The sequence below is a fragment of the Suillus subalutaceus genome (genome assembly GCF_016647625.1).
Source record: "Suillus subalutaceus strain FC151 chromosome Unknown DFJ58scaffold_240, whole genome shotgun sequence".
NCBI classification, from domain to species: domain Eukaryota; kingdom Fungi; phylum Basidiomycota; class Agaricomycetes; order Boletales; family Suillaceae; genus Suillus; species Suillus subalutaceus.
In genome coordinates, this window is record NW_024540489.1 from 13,729 (window position 1) to 33,753 (window position 20,025).

The 20,025-nt window shown below is 46.4% G+C and overlaps 3 protein-coding genes across 3 annotated transcripts; 1 reads left to right on the forward strand and 2 right to left on the reverse strand.

Moving 5' to 3' along the window:
• Positions 1–529: 529 nt before the first annotated feature.
• DFJ58DRAFT_617406 (uncharacterized protein) lies at positions 530–1,371 on the forward strand (the record flags this gene model as incomplete). Its single annotated transcript, XM_041380988.1, has 3 exons — positions 530–712; positions 768–938; positions 991–1,371. Coding segments are annotated over 3 exons (735 nt in total), but the record flags the coding sequence as incomplete, so codon positions are not given.
• Positions 1,372–4,906: 3,535 nt separating this feature from the next.
• Positions 4,907–8,263, reverse strand: DFJ58DRAFT_918032 (uncharacterized protein; the record flags this gene model as incomplete). The annotated part of the gene is made up of 9 exons (XM_041395568.1): positions 4,907–5,148; positions 5,196–5,492; positions 5,539–5,899; positions 5,959–6,208; positions 6,264–6,557; positions 6,636–7,040; positions 7,149–7,735; positions 7,975–8,116; positions 8,149–8,263. The coding sequence occupies 9 exons, from the start codon at positions 8,261–8,263 to the stop codon at positions 5,038–5,040; spliced, it is 2,562 nt and encodes an 853-aa protein (XP_041236123.1). The 3' UTR covers positions 4,907–5,037.
• Positions 8,264–13,288: 5,025 nt separating this feature from the next.
• DFJ58DRAFT_719386 (uncharacterized protein) lies at positions 13,289–18,484 on the reverse strand (the record flags this gene model as incomplete). The annotated part of the gene is made up of 14 exons (XM_041384618.1): positions 13,289–13,544; positions 14,147–14,780; positions 14,826–15,011; positions 15,063–15,243; positions 15,346–15,525; positions 15,577–15,673; positions 15,721–15,857; positions 15,951–16,086; positions 16,139–16,367; positions 16,474–16,615; positions 16,666–17,177; positions 17,231–17,365; positions 18,078–18,123; positions 18,410–18,484. The coding sequence occupies 14 exons, from the start codon at positions 18,482–18,484 to the stop codon at positions 13,289–13,291; spliced, it is 2,946 nt and encodes a 981-aa protein (XP_041236124.1).
• Between the last annotated feature and the right edge of the window lie 1,541 nt (positions 18,485–20,025).

Below are 20,025 nucleotides of genomic sequence, written 5' to 3' on the forward strand. Positions count from 1 at the left end.
GTGAAGTGTACCGAAATCCGAGGCCCGGGTCTCGACAAACGAGTATCTGACATCCAACAGACTTCCAATCATGTGGTATTTCATTGAGCAATAGATGATAAGAGAAATAGATCTTTGAAAGCTCAGATCATCCAAGGCTCCCTTATCTGATCCTCTCAATCTCCACCCCCTTTAACACCAAAGTGCGGACATTCAGGATTCAGCTTCTGATCTCACAAGATCAATTCAATCATGGATGTTTCTTCCACTTCCGATGATGAAATAACCCTCTTGCGCACTTGGGCCCTGACTGTCACTCATGTGGCATGTGATTATACGGAACAGAAATTCAATGCAGAGAAGACAGGAGGAGACCCAGTTATACCTTCTCCAACCCTAGACACTGATCTGGTGATGGCTTGTGATCAATTGGTTGATCGGCTCATAAAGGCATATAAAAATCCCAGTGAGTCTTCCTGCAGATTCGGAAAATTCGTTTTATCAGTCAAATTGCTTCGTCACAGTTCAGATGCCGATTGATATTGCAAGATATAGCAAATTGATCTCCCCAAAGGACACGGGGCGTAATGAAGAGAGAGAGGAAAAGTTGCTCGAGAGGTGTCCTCCTGGCCATGAGGGCACAAAGTTGATCGACATACCCGCGACAATTCTTGATGCATCCGGTGGCATCATCGCATGGTACCTCCCAGATGCCTTGACCGATGCCACCCAGGTGTGTTATATATATTGTGACTGGATGGATATTGAACATCAAATGGTACGTACAGAATGAAATTTGGGCGGCCTCGGATTTGCTAGCTCCCATGCTCGAACAAAGCATAAAGCTCGATGGGATTTGGCGGACTAATCAACAGTGGTTCACACCAAGCTCGGAAAATGATGTCCTAACTCCCGGATGCGTTAATTTATCTCCGGCATGGTTTCAGCAGGGGCACAAGGTAGGATCTGATGAGATGGCGATCTCGGTAGTTAAACTCACCAATCCCATAGAATCAGTCCGATCCGGAGGTATCTGCATCATTGAAGGGACCATCCTCCAAGAACATCCTCAAAGCCATTGCGAGGCCAGCAGCCATTGCCACAGCAGCACTCAGGGTGATGCATCCTGAGCAGTACTGGGCAGGGTTGCAAGCCTTTGCGAGCCTCGGAGAAAAGGCACGAAGCAAGGAACTGCCGAAGATGTCAGAGACTCTCCAGTACTGGGCAACGGTGTTTAACAGCCTCACCATCATATGCAATCGGGAAACCCCAAATCATCGAGACCCCTCATCGATTTCCGAATGCTTCGATATTCTCACTAGCATGGGGAATTATTCTAATGCTCGGATGAGTATGCCAAGCCTGCAGCTGGAGTTAAGGTACGATCCGGGGTTGTCATATACCATATATCCGGTTACAGATCCGATCCAGATCCGATGAACATATCCATCGTCCGGTCCACAGATCCGCTTTGATTCTTATTTCATTTCCTGTTCATATAACTCTAACTATCGTTCATCTCCTTTCGGTATTCCTGTACACCGGTATACCGGTTATCCTTTACTTCCGCTTTGCTTACTGATCCGCTATGCTTACTGATCCGCTACACTTACGAATCCGCTTTTACTTGTACTTCATTCCCGGTTCATGATTCGTGATCCATCCAACTTACCAATACGCTCCACTTAGACTTTGCTTATACTTTCGTACATAGCCTCGCACCTTTGCTTATTGATCATTCTGTTAGCTATCCGTAGTATATAAACCTTTGTATATGCGCTGTAGTAGATCAGTTCGAATATCATCTTAGATTGCACTCGTTCCGTCTGGACTCTAAGTCCCTCCGTTATCCGTCCGGACTTGAGTACGCTACTCTTGTCTACTCCGAGACTTAGGATAGATTCCTATAGTCTACATATCCGCCTCTGTCTTCGGACAGTCCTCACCCGTTAGTTTCTAGTCCAGATCCGATCCGGATTAGCCGTTACTCTATACATTCGATATCCGGAAGTCTTAACGGATCCATTGCAATACTTATCCGTTGCAATACAAGACTTATCCGTTACGATACTTATCCGTCTCACTAGACGTGATACTTTAGCTCTCTGAAATAAGGGGCAAGACTCGGGAAAGGGGCACAGCGCACGAGCTGAGGCCGAAGCCCTTCGGATCCGATACTACTTGAGTACGGTCTTAACAGTATATTCGAACTCATACCTTTCTGAGTTACTTAACATCTATCATGCCTCCTACCAAGACACAAACAACTCTGCACGCGGTCGGACTAACCTCCCTCCGTCGTGATCTGACACCTATAGTCAACACCTTCACCAGTTTCTCTCAGCGCCGTGTTAGCACCCATGGAACCGCTCAAACCATATCCGAACTCCTTAATCGTTGACACCCGGAAACCCCAACACGCACTCCTGCCGTAGGACCTCTGGACGATGATGATCCCGATGATGGTGATGTGGTACCCAGTACTTGATAGTCGGGACTCGATATTCGATTTCACCGACTACCGAGTACCGGGTTTCGGTTTTCGGTACACGGTACCCGGTACTCAGTGATTCAAGAAAACAACTCCCAAAATTGATGAGTGTCATGTTTTGAGTTTTGTTTCGATTTGTTTCGAGTGTCGAATCTCGGGCTTCGGGCTTCGTGTTTTGGGTCTCGATAATAGGGACTCGATACTCGATGGTCGGCACTCACATCTCGGGCTTCGGGAGTCGATTGTCGGGACTCGGGTTTCAAGACTCGGTAGTTGGGACTCGATAGTGCGGATTCAGGTTTCAAGACTCGGTACCCGGTACTCGGGTTTCGGTACTCGGTGATTCAAGAAAGTGTCGTGGTGTTTGGAGTTTTGATTTGTTTCATGTCGAATCTCGGGCTTCGGGCTGCTTGGGTTTTGGGTCTCGATATTGGGGACTCGATACTCGATGGTCGGCACTCAAATCTCGGGCTTCGGGAGTCAATTGTCAGGACTCGGGTTTCAAGACTCGATTGTCGGGACTCGATGGTTGGGACTCGATGGTTGGGACTCGATAGTCAGGCTGTGGGACTTGATTGTCAGGACTCGGTGGGGACTCAAAACTCGCAACTCATAGCAATGTTCGAGTTTCAAGTCTCGTCTCGAATCTTGGGCTTCGGGACTGGATATCCGGGACTCTATGTTTGGGACTCAATATTTGGAACTCAAGATATCTGGATCTCGATGCTCGATATTTGGTATGCAGGACTCAGCATATACAGTGGCTCAAAAAACTGTCCGCATGTTTTGACATTTTTCACTATCTATGATATTGTGTGAGAATGAACAAATTCCTCAAGGACATACTTATACCACATTGTAGTATGGCTTCAGGGCTTTTATTTGAGCCCTACACCGTGGGAATCGGCGGAGATATGGTGGAGATATAAGGCTTATAAAATGATGACTCATGTGGACAGTTTTTTGAGTGTATATTAAAACTATATAAATCATTATTTATGACACCATAAAAATCATGCCACTATTATATAAATTATAAAGTGGTGTCATTATGTTATTTTATGACTATATCTAACTATATAAACCAGAATATCTCATGTATCATAGTCATAATCACCATGAAAGCCATCTCCTCTGCTCAAAGAGATAATATCCTCTCTCTGTCTTATGCTGGCCTCTCTGCTCGCCAAATTTCCTCTAGAACTGGAATATGCAAGTCCACTGTGGCCAAGTTCATCAAAGAAAGCCACCCAGACAAGGAAAACTCTTGTGGAGGATGTCCATCCAAGCTTACCTCTACTGACAAAAGGGCTATTATCCAACATATCACTACAGGAAAGGCTGATAATGCTGTCCAAGCCACCCATTATATCAATTCCACCATCACTACCCCTGTCTCTTCACAAACTGTGAGGAATGTTCTCAAGGCAGCTCATCTCAAGGCAGTAACAAAGAAGAAAAAGCCTCTTCTCTCCATCAAACATAGGCAGAGAAGACTAGCCTTTGCCTTAGCTCATCAACACTGGACTGTAGAGGACTGGAAGCATGTTATATGGTCAGATGAGACCAAAATCAATAGGATTGGGTCAGATGGGAAGGTGTATGTATGGAAAAAGAAGGGAGATGGCCTAACAGACAGAGAGGTTAATGGGACTGTCAAGTTTGGAGGAGGTTCTTTAATGGTATGGGGCTGTATGGGATGGAATGGTGTGGGAATGCTTGCTGAGGTTGAGGGGAAGATGAATGCTGAGCAGTATGTGGACATTTTAAATGACCACTTGCTGCCTAGCTTGGCAGAATCAGGGATTGATGAAGAAGATATCATTTTCCAACAGGATAATGATCCCAAGCACACATCCAGAAGAGCTAGGGAATGGTTTGAAGAACATAACATCAATGTTCTTGACTGGCCAGCACAGTCTCCTGATGTCAATGTCATTGAACATCTCTGGGGAACACTCAAGAAAAAGCTTCAAGCCTATGAAAACCCCCCTAAAGGAGTATGGGAGCTTTGGGAGAGAGTAGCAGTGGAATGGGGGAAGATCACAGCTGAGGATTGCCAGAAATTAATTGAGAGTATGCCTAGAAGGATAGAGGCAGTAATTAAAGCCAAGGGAGGTCATACAAAATACTAGAATACCTGGTTATTACTGTAAAATACTTGAGTCAAAAAACTGTCCGCATGAGTCACCATTTTGTGAGCCTTGTATCTCCACCATATCTCCACCGCTTCCCACGGTGTAGGGCTCAAATGAAAGCCCTGAAGCCATACTACAATGTGGTATAAGCATGTTTTTGAGGCATTTGTTTGTTCTCACACAATATTATAGATAGTGAAAAATGCCAAAACATACGGACGGTTTTTTGAGCCACTGTAGCAATAGGTCAGATATTCGAAAGTCAGTATGTAATTTTCAGTACTTATTTCATCATGTACAGAATTTAGACTTCAACATTCTGAACTGAAGGACTAGAACTACTCTGGTCCCCTTGGGTTCAATTTGGTTAGGACGGCGGTGTACATCTGAATCTCTGCCATCTTTTCACGGATGCCAGCTTGTTGATCCTCAATCACTGTCAGGAGGCGTTCCCTCATCCACCTCAGTGCCTTCAGTGTTGCAACCTGAGCTTTCATCCACCTGCTCGGGAACAACAAGACGTTCGTCCTCAACGCCAGACTAGAAAGGATTAGTCATCACTCAAGGAAATTCTGTAAAAGTCTTACTAGCCAATGCTGGTAGTGACAGACACAATTAGCGAATACCTGATCCCATGGCCATAATTCGTTCGGGATGGCAGTTGATCCGGTCCACCATGGAGTACCATAGGTGGATACAATGCGGGAAGGATCCCCCAGATCTGCAACGTCTTGAAACTGGCATAGGTGGGATGAAAAGATGTGGTCCGGAACCATGTTCCAGGTGAGCTTGGGAATCAACTGAAGAATATGAGCAACCGGGCTCGGAACAACCGAAATGATGTTCCTTGCAGCTGAGTACTGCAGGATGGGAGTCACAAAAGTCTGTTGGAAATGTCAGCATTGACCACCACAGTCATCAGCCTCTTACAGCTATCTCCCATTGCAGCCCGGCTTTAAAGTGCGTGATCCGAGTAGCAGATGGCTCCTGGGTGTGGGCAGCCTCCATCTGATATTGAGAGATGGATGCTCGGATGCGAGATGCAGCCATTGACATTGTAGCTGCAATATCTGCCTGAGTGAGTGTGAGGGGTCGGAACCCATTGCCGGAAGTCTGAGAATTAGAAGGGGATGTTGGGGGAGTATGCAATACAGACATGGTTAATGCAGGATTATGAAGCTGGAAATGACAATGACAATGGCAGTTGGTTCGGAGGTCAAGATATGAGCCACTGGTTGATTGATAAAAATTTTCAAACTCCAACATGGGTCGACCCGGCCAATTCCCGGGACTAAAATGTTTGGGTCATCGTTGGCAAAAAAATTTCATTCATCTCGAGCATCTATAAACCCGGTCTTCAGGTCTTGAAATGCTGCCTGGGCATCCTGTGCCAGCAATGAATACATTTGGGATTGCCTTCCCAAGTAGCATGCATGACCCGGAAGGTGTTTCACCAATGATTCGCGCATCCTGTCACCCCATTGGGTTGCTTTCCACAAAAAAAAGTTACATGTCCAATCCATCTCCAATTGGACCAACATCATTTCTTCCTTCCATCGATCCCGTAGTGCCTTTGCCCGGAGCCAATGAACTCGGTAAACTTCGGATGACTCCGTCAGCTGAGTGCGGGACACATCAAGCATGCCCGAACTCACATTCCTCATTCCACGAGTGATCGGGACCCCCAAGGTCGACTTCGACTGACCAGAACCAAGCGAGGGACTCGTTTCGCTGACCTCGGGCATTTGGATCGCCGACGGCAGTGCTGATTTTGAGTTGCTCTCGAAGCAGGGGTTTGTATTTCTGAACCTGGTCTTGCCCTGGCTCCAGTTGCATCATTTGCTTCCTCGTCTTCGTATATATACTGGCATGGAGGGACACTGCCTGCTGCACCGACGTCACCTGGGACCAAGCTCGAGTTTTCAGGGCCTGGAATTTGGCTTGCCTAACTGTTGTTCAAAACAGAATTGCCTTGTTGCACAAGTGAATTCGGAGGTTGTGAAGGGAGTCATTGGCCTGCCCTTCACGAAGAGACATCTCCAGCAGAATGAGATCGTCTGCCATACAGCGTCTGCATCGATCTACCCCGAGGTTTGATGGCAATGGGATTACAGTGAGCTCAGGGGAGTTTGCCCATGTGTCAGATGTCTCGGTGAAGTCTGCCAAGTCATCATCGAGATCATCAAGAATGTCCAAGTACAAGTCTTCAGGATCTTCATCTGCATCAAATCCCTCTCCGAGATGCGTAATAGCAGACCGAGTGAATCCATCTATCTGGCCTTGGAGACGATCGCGTTGCCGGGCGATGTCTAACTTCTGTGTCTCGGTAGTTCTTCTACCAATCCTTCGGACCTCGATGAGCAATGCGATTTGAGCCTCTTCAATCGCCAACCCCATTGATATCCATGTCGCCACAGACCTGCGAGCAGGTGCTGCATTTCAGGCATTACCCTCCTCTAGTAGCCTAAGCTCGATCTCCTTTTTGCTCGGTGCTGAATGCAAAATTAAATCAGACTTTGATGGAGACAAAGTCAACTAACCCTTCTTGATATTAATCTCATATACATCCATAGCCGCAGGATTATTTATTCTGCTGGACTGAGCGATCCTCTCGCTGGCTAGCCACTCTGTCTTTGAATCGCCGGGTGCTGCTTCATTGAGTATGTCGAAAGCCTTTTCACTTTCGGCAATGCCATTCTTCGCCTGCTTGTATTTTCGGCAAAGGGTCCTTTTCATGCGGATCATCTTGCAGAAATTGGAATCATTCATCTGATAATCGAGACATTCCTTTCGATGCGGGGATGACATTCCCCGAGCAGCAGGGGAAATCAGGTTGAGACGTGACCATAGGGTCTCCATGATCTCTCCATCAATCCGACCGATGCCTTCGATAAAATTCGACGCATATCGGACATAGCAGCTGTCCTGATGTCCGTGGATGTGCCACAACCCGATTCCGGGAATGATGGTCAATTCCGGAACCATTTCGAGAAATCGGCTTCGATCCACCCGAACCCGAAAGTGCTTGTTGTATTGACAGTTGATATCATAGAAGGTGACCGCCCTGGTGATGCCTTCCATGTTGTGCCGGGCAGCCTCACAAAGGGCATAGTCCATGTTCATTTGTCTGCGAATGATGCATGGTTAACTTGTGAATATCGAATGGCTGGGTCGGCTTGCCTTTCGCCTTTCTGAAAATCTACCATCGAGTGAGGAACAAAGCAACCGTGTCTCGCACAGGCTACTCCCCTGATACCCGTGGATTCCAGCTTGTGCCGAGCCGCATTTGCTTGATTTACTGCCCGGTGATTGTTGCAGCTTGATTTTTCTAAAGTGTCGGCAGCCTCTGCAAGATGCGTGTTATACCTGTCCTTTCCCACCATGAATCCCAACCCATCTGACAGCCAAACTTCATCAAATGGCTTCATGGGATGCAGGTGTTCAGCTTTGAAATTTCCATCCATAACAAATGACCGGGTGTATTTCCACCTTGGAGTTGTTATTATCGCTGAGGCGACTTCGGTATTGAGGAAGACTCACTCATCAAGTGATTCATCCCCTGAGAAGGACACATTAATCCCAGGCTGAGGACATGCCGGGCAAAATAATGCGAGATCTCCTGCATTCGGGCTGTCGGAACAATGGCCGAAGCCATGCCATTTCATCGTCTTCAACTGCCTCCACTGTCGGGCGACTCTCATGAGCTCTCGGTATCGGTCCTTGCCCCATGCCTTGTCAATATAATGTCCTTTAGATGAGAGAGACATGGCATTACCGGTACAAGGTGTGGAAACATCCTCTTGAATAACAAGAGTGATGCACTTACTGCATTCAAACAGTACAAAGCTTATGTCAGCCGTCAACACGGAGCACACTTGAATAAAGTTCGTTCAGATCGAGGAGGCGAATATCTGAGCAAAGAGTTTGATGAATACTTGAAGGATCAAGGAATAACGAGACAACTCACAGTACATGATTCTCTGCAGCAGAACAGCATAGCCAAACGACTAAATCGAACATTGGTCGAACACACACGAGCCATGCTCATCGCCAAAGATCTTCCGAAGTTCTTATGGGCCGAAGCCATCAATTATGCTACCTGGCTCAAGAACCGCATACCTTCAAGAGCAATCCTAGGACACACGTCATATGAATTAATGCACAAGACTAAACCAAGTTTAGCTGCAGTGCATGAATTCGGACAACAAATGTATGTACACTCACCGAACCACGGAAAGTTGAAAGCAAAAGCAGAAGTGTTATGTGTTGGTGTAGATGAGGAGAGCAAGGGATACTGGGTATTTTGGCCGGGAAAACGAAGGGTATCTATTGAAAGAAATGTTAGCTTCTTCCCTATCACCATAAACACTCAGGACGATGTAGTGGATGAGGGGGAGTCCAGGGAAACAGCTCCAAAGAGCAATACCCAGAGTAACATCCAGCACGTCCTACCACCCCCAGTACCGACTCCGCAAACACCACCCCAAATCCCCAAAATGCCACCTCAGAGTACACGAGCCTTGCCACCACCGGAAACACCAAAGGCAACAAGAATACGCCACCTGGACGGCTACTACAAAGCTTTGAATGACGGAAAGGTAGTGGCATCAGCAATGGAGGACGAACCAAAAGACAGTCAATCAAATTCTTACACACATTATGCCATAGCCACAGCAGAACGAGAACCAAGGCTAAAGGAAGCGTTAAATGGTCCAGATGCCGAAGAATGGCAAAACGCAATAGACTATGAGATAGGTCAATTGGAGAAACTAGGCACCTGGGAGAAAGTGGACCCACCATGAGGAGCAAACATCATCCCATGCCATTTCGTACTGGCAACCAAATGAGGACTGGATGGAGAAAATATCAAGTTAAGAGCACACCTAGTAGCAAATGGTCAGCACCAAGAGCACGGACTTGACTATACCGAAACATTTGCACCCACCTCAAATATGTCGGCAATAAGAGTCGTCCTAACAATGGCAGTGCATCAAGACTGAGAAATCCATCAAGTTAACATCAAAAGCGCTTACCTCAATGCCACGCTTAGAGATGATATATACATGAGACCCCCACCTGGGTATCTCAAGCCAGGAGAGGAAGGAAAGATCTTGAAGTTATTGCGCAGCCTCTATGGGCTAAAGCAAGCCGGATTTGAATGGTCCGAAGAACTGGAAAGGTTCTTCATGGATGCGGGATTTAACCGCTCGAAGGTAGACAGGGCCGTTTACTTTCGACGCGCAGAGGACAAACATACAGTCATAACTGTATCAGTCGATGATATGGCCGTAACGTCAAAATACCTGAAACATATAATCAGCTTCAAGGAAGAACTGAGAAAACGATTCAAAATAACAGACTCAGGAGAGCTCACCTGGTTGCTAGGACTCAAGGTAGAGAGAAACAAAAAGGAGAAAACAATAACACTGTCCCAAGAAGCATACATCAAGACGGTTACAGAACGGTTCCATCTCAAAGAAGCCAAACCAGTCCAGACGCCAGTGGAAACAGGTACAAGCCTAGGAGAAGATCATCCGACAGGCACCCAATCTAAAATATCCGAAAATGTACCATACCAGAGAGCAGTTGGCTCCCTAATGTATGCAGCAACGAGCACGCGGTAGGGAATGTACACTGGGAGGCAGCTAAACGCGCCATTCATTATCTAAAAGGAACAAAAGAAATGAAACTCACCTTGGGCAAGATGGACAAGAACCTCGAAGCATTTGTGGACGCGGATTGGGCAAGCCAACCCCACAGACACTCAGTGTCTGGGTATGTGGTCATGCTGCACGGTTCACCTGTAGCATGGAGCACTAGGAAACAAACATTAATCGCCCTATCAACGGCAGAAGCAGAATACATAGCACTCACCTCAGTAGCGCGAGAGATACTATATCTCAAATCGCTTATCAGCGAGTTGTATAAACCGCTAGAAGGACCTATCCCCACCTACTGTGATAACCAGGGAGCTATCATGTTAGCATCCAATAACAAGTTTCATGCAAGCACCAAACATATAGACCTCTGATACCACTATATCCACGAACTCATCCAAAACGGCATCCTACAACTCCAGTATTGTCCCACGGCCATCTTCACAAAGGTGCTACCTGGACCAACCTTGCAGAAATTGAGAGCTGGATTGAGTTTAGAGTAACGGTGCTCGAGGGGGAGTGTTGTGACGTGCCAGACATGTACAAGTCCGAGTGCAGTCACTGTAGTTAGTAAGCAAACAAGAGCCAAACATTAGTAATACAGTGGAACGGGGTGACCCAAGACAGACAGACAGACAGACAGACAGACAGAACTGCTATGATGGTGATGGATGAGCTCTCTACATGTGTGTGGCATGCTACCTAAGGCCTCCAGAAGGCTCCAAAACCTCTAAGACCCCTGCCACCACCGTCCCTGCAGACCCAGACCTCGCACTGACTCTGTCCCCACTAACACAACGGTACACGGACTCATTAATAAGTAGTGCTGCCATGGTCCAGTTCAGTCTGGTTCAGTGAGGGGTGAGCAAGAACCACAAACCGAACCTGCGTCCGGTCCAGGGCATATTGTTGAACACAGAACCGGACCAACAAGAACAGTTCAGAATGGTCGCGTCCGGTTCTCTCAAGGTTCGAACGTGAACCAGACCAAAACATAGATCATATTTGCGAAAATAAGATGTACAGTGAAATTCTATACATCTGGAAGGAGCTCTGACAGTTTAGCCAATGCAGCTGACTCCGCTGAAACATGACCATACTTGTATGCTGCCTTCAGGAGTTGTAGCGCAGAAAAGGTGGATGGCGCCAGTGAATTACGACGGATGGTAGATGTGATGCCCCCGCTAGAGAATGCTTGCTCAGATGGAACTGCCCTCCCCGGAATGGCAAGATAATCGTGCACAATCTGAGCAAGTGTCGGATACTGCAATGAAAGAACCTAAGTGGCTCTCGCTGCAAGTTCAAAGGGGTGTGGAGACCGCTAGTGCGATGCTGAAATGCTGTAGAACTAGTTAGCGTTAACGAATGTTATGCAATAATGATCGAGACGAGTGCGAGACGATAAACGATGGATATAGCGATGCGATTTAGATAACGAGTGCGAGACTGAGACTGGGAGACTGGTATGATTGCCTGTGGTAGTGAGTGTACATGGGCTACTTTTATACTTCGAAATACTAAGGGTTGGGTATAGCTATGCTGAATCGATTATGTGACAACGAGCGCTGAAGGGAGTGGTGTCGCTCCTGACAGGGTAGAGTAGACAGAAAGGAAAGAGAGTACAAAAGGACTGAGCGAGTACGAATATAAACGGGTATGGTATTAACGAAATGACGAGAGTTGCATAGTGGTTTTGACAGATTCGGAAGCGGTGAACTGAGAGTGAGGTGAGAGTGACAAGAATGGAGAGCTGAGGGTCGATAATCATGAGGCGCTGATGGAGAGTTGAGGTCCGTGCTGACTGAGGCTGGCAATGCACTGATGGTGGTTAAGGTAAGCATTGAAACAGCTATTTCCGGCATCAAACGATTGGTAATCCTTACACATTGTAGAATGGAAATATCACCGACTCACATGAGGTTCGGAACCGTTCAGAACCATTCAGAACTGATGGAGAACCATCCCAGGCAACACAGACCGAGAACCATACTTTGGTTCGGTCAGGTTCAATGGTGTCGCAGTGGACCGGACTTTCTAGAACCAGACCGTTGGTCAGGTTTGAACCACGGTTCTGGACCGGACCACAGCAGCACTATTAATAAGCATACATTAGTACATACAGACTCGGCTACTTAGTATTAGCGGCACATAGTATATAGATGAGTCTGCGAGAGCAGAACAAATTAGTGAACAGGAGACTGGAAATATTACCTCGCTTAATATCTCACCTACTACCTCGCCATCAGCCAATCATCAAGTGCCTTTTTGTGCCTTAGGTTGCTTAAAGTTACTTAAAAATACCATTCAGGCGGTTAAGGGGAATAAGTCACTAGTAACATCCTTTATTCAATTTATTCTAAGGCCCAAGGTCACTATAAGTAGTCTCAGACGGTCAAGGCAGCGATAGTGATCAAGGTGCCTGCTTAGTAATATATTTACATTAGCACATCGTTCCGAATAGTCAAAAAATCAGCGCGTGACAAACAACTTGCTCATCGCAGAGATCAATCACTAAAATTCATATATTCCAATAAAAAATGTTATGGTAAGTTTTATTGGTGCTCGTCACATCAATCGTTGATTAACAGGACACTAGTATACTACATGGCTTCGAAATATGTCTATTGCAGGGGAGGGAGGAGGCACCAATGGGAAGATATAATAGTTCGGGCGGAGGCAGCGATCATGGCTGAGGTGGCTGCAGAAGAAGCAGAGGCGAGAGCAGAAGGGACGGAGGCCTCGCTGGGCTTCTGGACGAGGGGGAAGAACTGTTTCGGGCCCAGGAATCAAGACAGAACATGTCGCTCAAGAGTGGCAGGGAAGGAGGTCTCACTGGGCTTCTGGAAGGTGAAGAGCTGCTTCTGGCCCAGGAATTGAGATGCAACGCATTGCTCGAGAGCGGAAGGGAGGAATAGTCTTGTCTTGGTGACTCTAAATTTGTGCTGTCAGTCTTGTACTAGTGTATAATATGTAGAATGAATGCAAACCTTGAGATTCCACGTCCGCTCCAGATGATGAAGAGATCAGTCTTGAAGCTTTCTGCAACCGGTGGCATAAGCCATGGTGAGCTTGTGATCAATCATTTTAGCATGATCAAGCTCAAGACGAAGGAGCCACAGCGACTGAAGATACAGCTTGGACTCAATCTCCTCGTCAGGAATGGCAGAGAATGACTCTACGAAGACAGAATCCTCCTTGATGATGGTGGAGCTTGGGTCTGCAGCCATGTCAGGCTCGAGGTAGACAGTGAGGGAGGGTGTTTTGATTTTGGTAGCAATGCTGATAATCTACTTCAGATGTGGGTCACTAAGTGTCACATTCTTACTGGAGACACCAGCCTAATGGAATGTATTGAGCATCATCTGCGTAGCTGGTTCACCAATGGACTGACCTGGGTTCACTAGTGACAACAAAGGTTGACAGATAGATAATGAGGATTAGGGCCGTTTGCCTGGCACTATATTTCAATAGCACTGTTATTGCATACTGTCCCCGCGAGCTTCCATTGTCTGGTGGGGACTCTCAGACTGTAAGAGTCAGGGTGTTGGAAGTTGGAGCTACCTATCAATATCTGCTTTTAGTGAAGTTTGAAGTCAACATGACTGACAAACCTCAGGAAATATGAATTCTCATAGAAGACGGCGGGTTGTTCAGAAGTTCGTTGTATTCTTATTGATATCTGCTTTTAGTGAAGTTTGAAGTCAACATGTCTGACAAACCTCAGGAAATATGAATTCTCGTAGAAGATGGTGGTTGTTCAGAAGTTCATTGTATTCTTCATCTGGCTTCATCTGCAGCTCTGGGGGGCTGTCGTTGACACAGATCTGCAGGGTATTCGGTTAGGGAAAGGAAGATGGAAGGTGTTCAGCAGAGGGAAGGACGTATGGTGATCTGCATATCTGTTGACATAATATGAGTTGAACATGTCATACAAGTTGTGTGGACTGATTTTGGGGATAAAGTCCAGGCCATAGACTGGAATTAGATGGGCAGCGCGAAAGATAGCATCAATGTGAATAATTGAGATGTCTGGAACACCATCACCAGTTGTCGTCGGTGTGACAATGTACATGCCTGTGTCGGGATCACGTCCTTCAAGCACATAAGAATACCAATGAACTATGGCACAAGGATAGTATGATGTCCAATAGTTAAAAGAGAAAAAGCACAGGACCCGCACAACTGCGAGTCCACCCATAGGAGAGTCAAAGTCAGCACCCATATTGACGAAGATACAATCATGCCTAGATTCACCGCCATGCCACGATGGTGTTGCCCGGATGTGCTCGCGACGCATACCTCCGGTACCACTCAGATCACTGGGTGCATGGAATGACGCTGCAGCAGAATTAAATACGGCTACTTTCCCCAGGAATACTTGTGCTGTTGCCGGATCAAACTCAGGAGGGTTGGGGTCTTCTGAATAGTGCTGATCATGAATGAATTCTTGAATCAAAAGAGGGAGGCGTGGAAGGTCGAGTTCAAGGCTGAGTGTATGAACATTTTGTACACAACCTATGTATTGTCAGAAAGGGTCAAGTAGTAAACAGATTAACATACAGGGAGTCGCTGCAAGCCCAACATGGGACTCCACGGTCGGTCCATCAACAATTTCACCAGCATCCACCTCAACGGATTGGTGTCGAGGTTCGTAGACATGCAGGCGCCTAGAATGATCTTCTTGCGCCATATCAGCCATCATGTTGTCATCCAATTCCGAGTTGTTGTCTTCATGAACATTCTGACCTGTTTTGGGACATGAGAAGGGCTAAATTGTCAGATCAAATGATTATGCACATCTCCGGAGTTCTCCCAAAGCATTGGATAGACAAGAGCCACGAAGCATACCATGTGCCTCAAAATCTGCATGAGCGGCTGCAAGTTTATCAAGGTGTTGATTTGTTAGTAGCATTTGTCCGAGCGCATTAGACCTGCTAGATCGGCGCCAAGGTTCTTTAACCGCTTTGATGTGTTTGGACTCAGTAATCGAAGAGCGAAGGCCGTTAGGTGCCCCAAAAAGTCAAATCAGTAATATGTAGTGGCACAGGGAGTGTTGACGCAGAAGGGAGAATGTCGAGACCACACCAGTTGCCTTAAAAATCTCCCGGTATTTGTGAAAGCGGTCAAGGGCATCTTGGAGTTGTATGAGGTCATCTTCAGTGAGAGCCTCGCGCCTTACAATGTAGCAAAATTCTAGAAATGCACTGAATGTGCGCATCACATCTTGAGGAACATGGCCTTCGATTGCAGCTAGATAGACCTAAATATGAGTTAGCTCGCATATTGTTCGGAAGGGAATACTCTAGCATACCTTCATCAATGCCTTTGAGTCGTCACCTGTCCATTGCCAGAAACCACGCCTGTCAGGAAAGCGTCGCAACCCAGCGAATGGGGCGACTGCTGCTATCCTGTATGTTGTTAGTAGTTATTAGAAAAACATGAACTGTTTGGATACCTGCAGTCAATGTCATCCATGATCTTGGCCGCACAACAAGCACCATGTGTGACCTCCAAATATTCACCCACCCAATCAACCAAATGATCCTTGAAAGCTCCCTTGATTATTTGATGTAAAATATCCGGCAATAGGAGCTCATGGATGTCCGCTCAAGGAAAATCATTTGTAAATGGCTAGCAAAGTGGACAGGTGAGATTGGACTTGGCGAGCTTCAGCAAGCAACTTACGACGACATCGGCAATGATGCCATACTCATCCCAAGCCTGTTTGTGTGTTAGTGCTTCAACGAGCAACTCGGTGTGTGCTTCGTGTCGATGCAGACATGGTTGACTGCTGTCAAGGTCCCTTCTATTCGCCAAACACCTATTATGATAAAATGAGTCATTAAAAAGAGAAAGAAAAATTTGTGACATACCGTGGACACCAATTCTGCACAATGCCAGAGATAATTAACTGTTCTGGATAATTGGCAATGTATGGGCCCAAGCCATACATGGTTCGTCGAAAATGGCCATCCGGAAAGTGTGTGACGTCAAAAGTTTCCATAAAGGGTTTTACAGACTTGAAAATCTTGGCAAGGGAATGCTGGAATAGTTGCCATCGAAAATTTCTGTACTTGGTATCGTCGTTATGTTCCTTTGTGGCTAAACAAATGAAAATTATGATGCAATGAGAATAACAAGTACCTACATTTCAGTATTGAAAGAAATCCAATAAGCACAACACCATTGCGATGTGCCCGTCATACACTATTGTGAATGTTCCCAATTGAGAGATAAAGTGGGTGATATTCAGTTTGGCCAGTAGCGACAGAAACAACAGTCTTGTCGCTGCCGATAATCAATGGCACGAATGTCAAACCATGATTCTCCTCATTTTGAGCAATAGCATCCTTGAGATGATCGTCAGTGTGCTAAAAATGTGAATATTAAAAAAGCTTACTGCCTGGTTCCACGCCCAGTCAGCTGACATGAAGTTCTTCCAGTATTGTTTGTCCTCAGCAGTATAATCGTGATATGGTGAAAACTCGACTCCTCCATCAAAGTCAGAGTTTGCCAGCATGCTGTGCACCATTTGCAATGGATCTCTATACCATACATCATAGTGTCCATCCATCCATGGCGGTACATCTTGTTCGGGTCTGACTCCATTGTAGGACATCGTAAAGCTCTTCCAAGGGGTATCGCTAAGTGGTGTTGCATCGATGGTAGCATACATGTCCCTATGGTTTGCAAAAGGGGGAGCGTCATTGTGCTTAATGAGAGTTGCGGCCCACAAGTCAAGAAGTGTATCAATCTGCTTTGCAGACATTTGATTGCGCATAAATAAGAACTCTGCCGTCTCAAATTCAGCTCGATCGTTATAAGGCATCCAGTCGGTCATGGAGGCATCCGTATGAGGCGGTGGGGGTGCATCCTGGTCGATAAATGACCCATTAGCATCACATTTGAGTCCTAAGTCAAAAGAAATGAGTGACATAGTATGACGGACTCCTAAAAACACTCACCTGTGAGGTGCGGATGGAATGTGTGGAATAAACACCCCATGTCCACCCAAGTACCTTCCTCAGGTACAAAGCCTCCATCCTCCTGCTCACCCGCTGCATCTTGATGAAAATTCTCGTCAATAACCTGGTTATCACCTGCTGGAGTGGGAGAACAACTTGTCGGAGGTATAAATCCAGGACCTGCGAGTGGAGCTGTGCGATTGAGGTCTTGCTGCAGTTGTCGGGTGCCGTGCCTCGTATTTGTGTGCTGAGTGAGGCCAGACTTGTTTTTGAAGACCCTGTTGCAGTTCAGAAACCGACAAAGAAGCCTGGTGACAGCTGGGGCCATGTTGAGTGGTGAGTAGTCGCAGTTGGCAACAGATACCAGGAAATGGATGTAAAATGCGGATTAGACTAATAGTAAGTGTGTGAATCAGAAATTATGACACGTTCAATTGAATGAATAAAAACTCGCCGGTACATTGCCACTTTTCTGCTAGCATCCATATTCATTCAATGCTTCACTGCCAACGTTCCTTCAACAGCTTGTCCTTGCTCTCTCTATTCTCTACATATGCCTCAGCCCACAACACGCCCAGGGAACGCTAACAAACATCCTGGACAGGTAGTTCTTGACGCGAATTGCGTGGCGCGCCCGAAGGAAGTAATTGCACCTGGAAGAAAAAGGTGTTAGCAGAGAAGTCAGCCAAGGCGACCGCCTTGGATAATGCTCAAAAAGCAGGTCGCTGCGAAGGAAGATGCCATGGCTGTTGAGCAGATGGCTCAATGTGCTGGCCCTGGACCCCTTGTCAGACCAAAGCCTAAGCCACGCCCAGTGACCAAGGCAGTCACAGTGCCAACTGCAAACCCCAATGAGACGCATAAGCCTTACGCAATATATAATGTTGCAAGGACTTACCAATCCTATACCATTACCATTTGTACAGCTGTTGGGACAAATCCAGCGTCTCAAGGCACCAACACCCAAAAGAAGAAATATCCAGGCTTGAAACTCACCTTCAAGGATGGTGTGAATGCCAGTCAAAAAGTGCCCAACATCGGTGTAGCATCCTTAAGTGAAACACGTGTTGGAAGCGCCATTGATGATGGGAAATTCCGGAAGTCGCTGTAAGTTCGTCTTAACAGCAATGTTACTTCTATTGGAGCTGACTCTTCATTACTTTGATCTGTTTCACTCACTACAATGTAGGGCATCTGAATCATCCAAACTTTCAGAGGGAGCGGGAGTAGGGAAGTGGGCCAGAAGTGTGGCATGGTCTTATTGGGCAACCTCGAACCCGAAGAGCAGCATGAAATGGAGGAAGACCAAGATGCTGATGAAGATGTTCAGGAGGATGTCGACATGACGGATCAGCAGGGTGACATTGAGGTAAGTACCAGTGGGTCCTGTGAGATAGATGAATCACTTACCATGATTCTGGGATTTCATAGGTCTGTGAAGTGTCAAACAGTCGGCTCGCAACCTCTGTAGGCAGAATCTACTCTGGTAGCCTGACAATACCGACAGATTCCTTTGCAGATGTCATTTAGCATTATGGAGACCGCAATGGACGACCAGACACCTAAGTACATCAAAACCGAAAATGGACGTGCGCCATGTATTCTCAATCAGAAGAGAGAAAAGCCAAAGAATTCACACTTACCCAGCGGTGCTCAGAACTCGGCCTTTCATTCTGTATTTATTCCAACAGTCATCCACTGGGTCGGAAATAGCGACTATCCATGGACTATCCCAGAGCAGAAATTTTCAGACATTCTCGAGGATATCTCCATGGCGGTGTATCCCGTTCCTGGAAACTTTCAGTATGATGATGTCTGCAATCTCGCTTTCACTCTTGTGAGTGAATTCCTATTCTAGTACTACTAGTTGATTACAATGCTGGCAGGTATCCCAAAGGATCTCTGAGTGGAGAGGAAATTTCGGCTCCACTGCTATCAGCATCCTCATGACATTTTTTGCCTCGACAGATGAATTCGACACTAAGGAGGCACAGAAAGCATACGCCGAATATCAACTCGAAGATTCACGCTTTGTGTATGAAGATCCAGATAGTGAAGACTCGCCTGGAGCTTTCTTATCAGAATTCATTTTGCGCATCTTTGCTGTTCAACTCAACGCCACCCAAGGACGCCAGATAATTGACTCGCTTGACTTCGAGTTACCTGGATATGCAACAGCCCTTGCACTGACCACCGCAGCCGTGAGTTTTGCATCACCTTTACAAACTTACTAATTTATCATCTACAGGCCGAGCGTGCACTTATTTTAGCTCACGACGACCTCATTGTGGAAGATACTTCGGACCAGGGGAAACACAAGATGACATCGACCCTCAATCATGCCACCAACAAAATGAGTAACGCGGGCACTGCTTTTTCTTCGGGCAATTGGGAGACTGATATGGTTGCATACATGGAGCGAATCCAGGAGCTGCCCTTCGACCGCGTGAAAGAAATCGTCCAACGATCTCAAGTGTACATGAAATGCACTCGCTGCAGGGGTCCAGACGAAGACAATATTCTTGATGATGGAAGTCAGGTCCCCATGAATCCACGTTCGCATATCCGCATCTGGAGTATTTGTTTCTTTATCTCGATTTTTCTTGCTCTGACGCCATTATGTTTGACAGAACTTGGTTTATGTGCACTTGTCTCCCCGCCTCGAATCATCAATCGCTTCAATCCCTGCTCGCACTATCATCAATTTCTTTCATATGCATTTTCTAATGTTTTTTTCGTCATTTTCATAGAACACCTTAAAGTCCTTTTTTGCCTTAATCTACTTAGATCGTTCT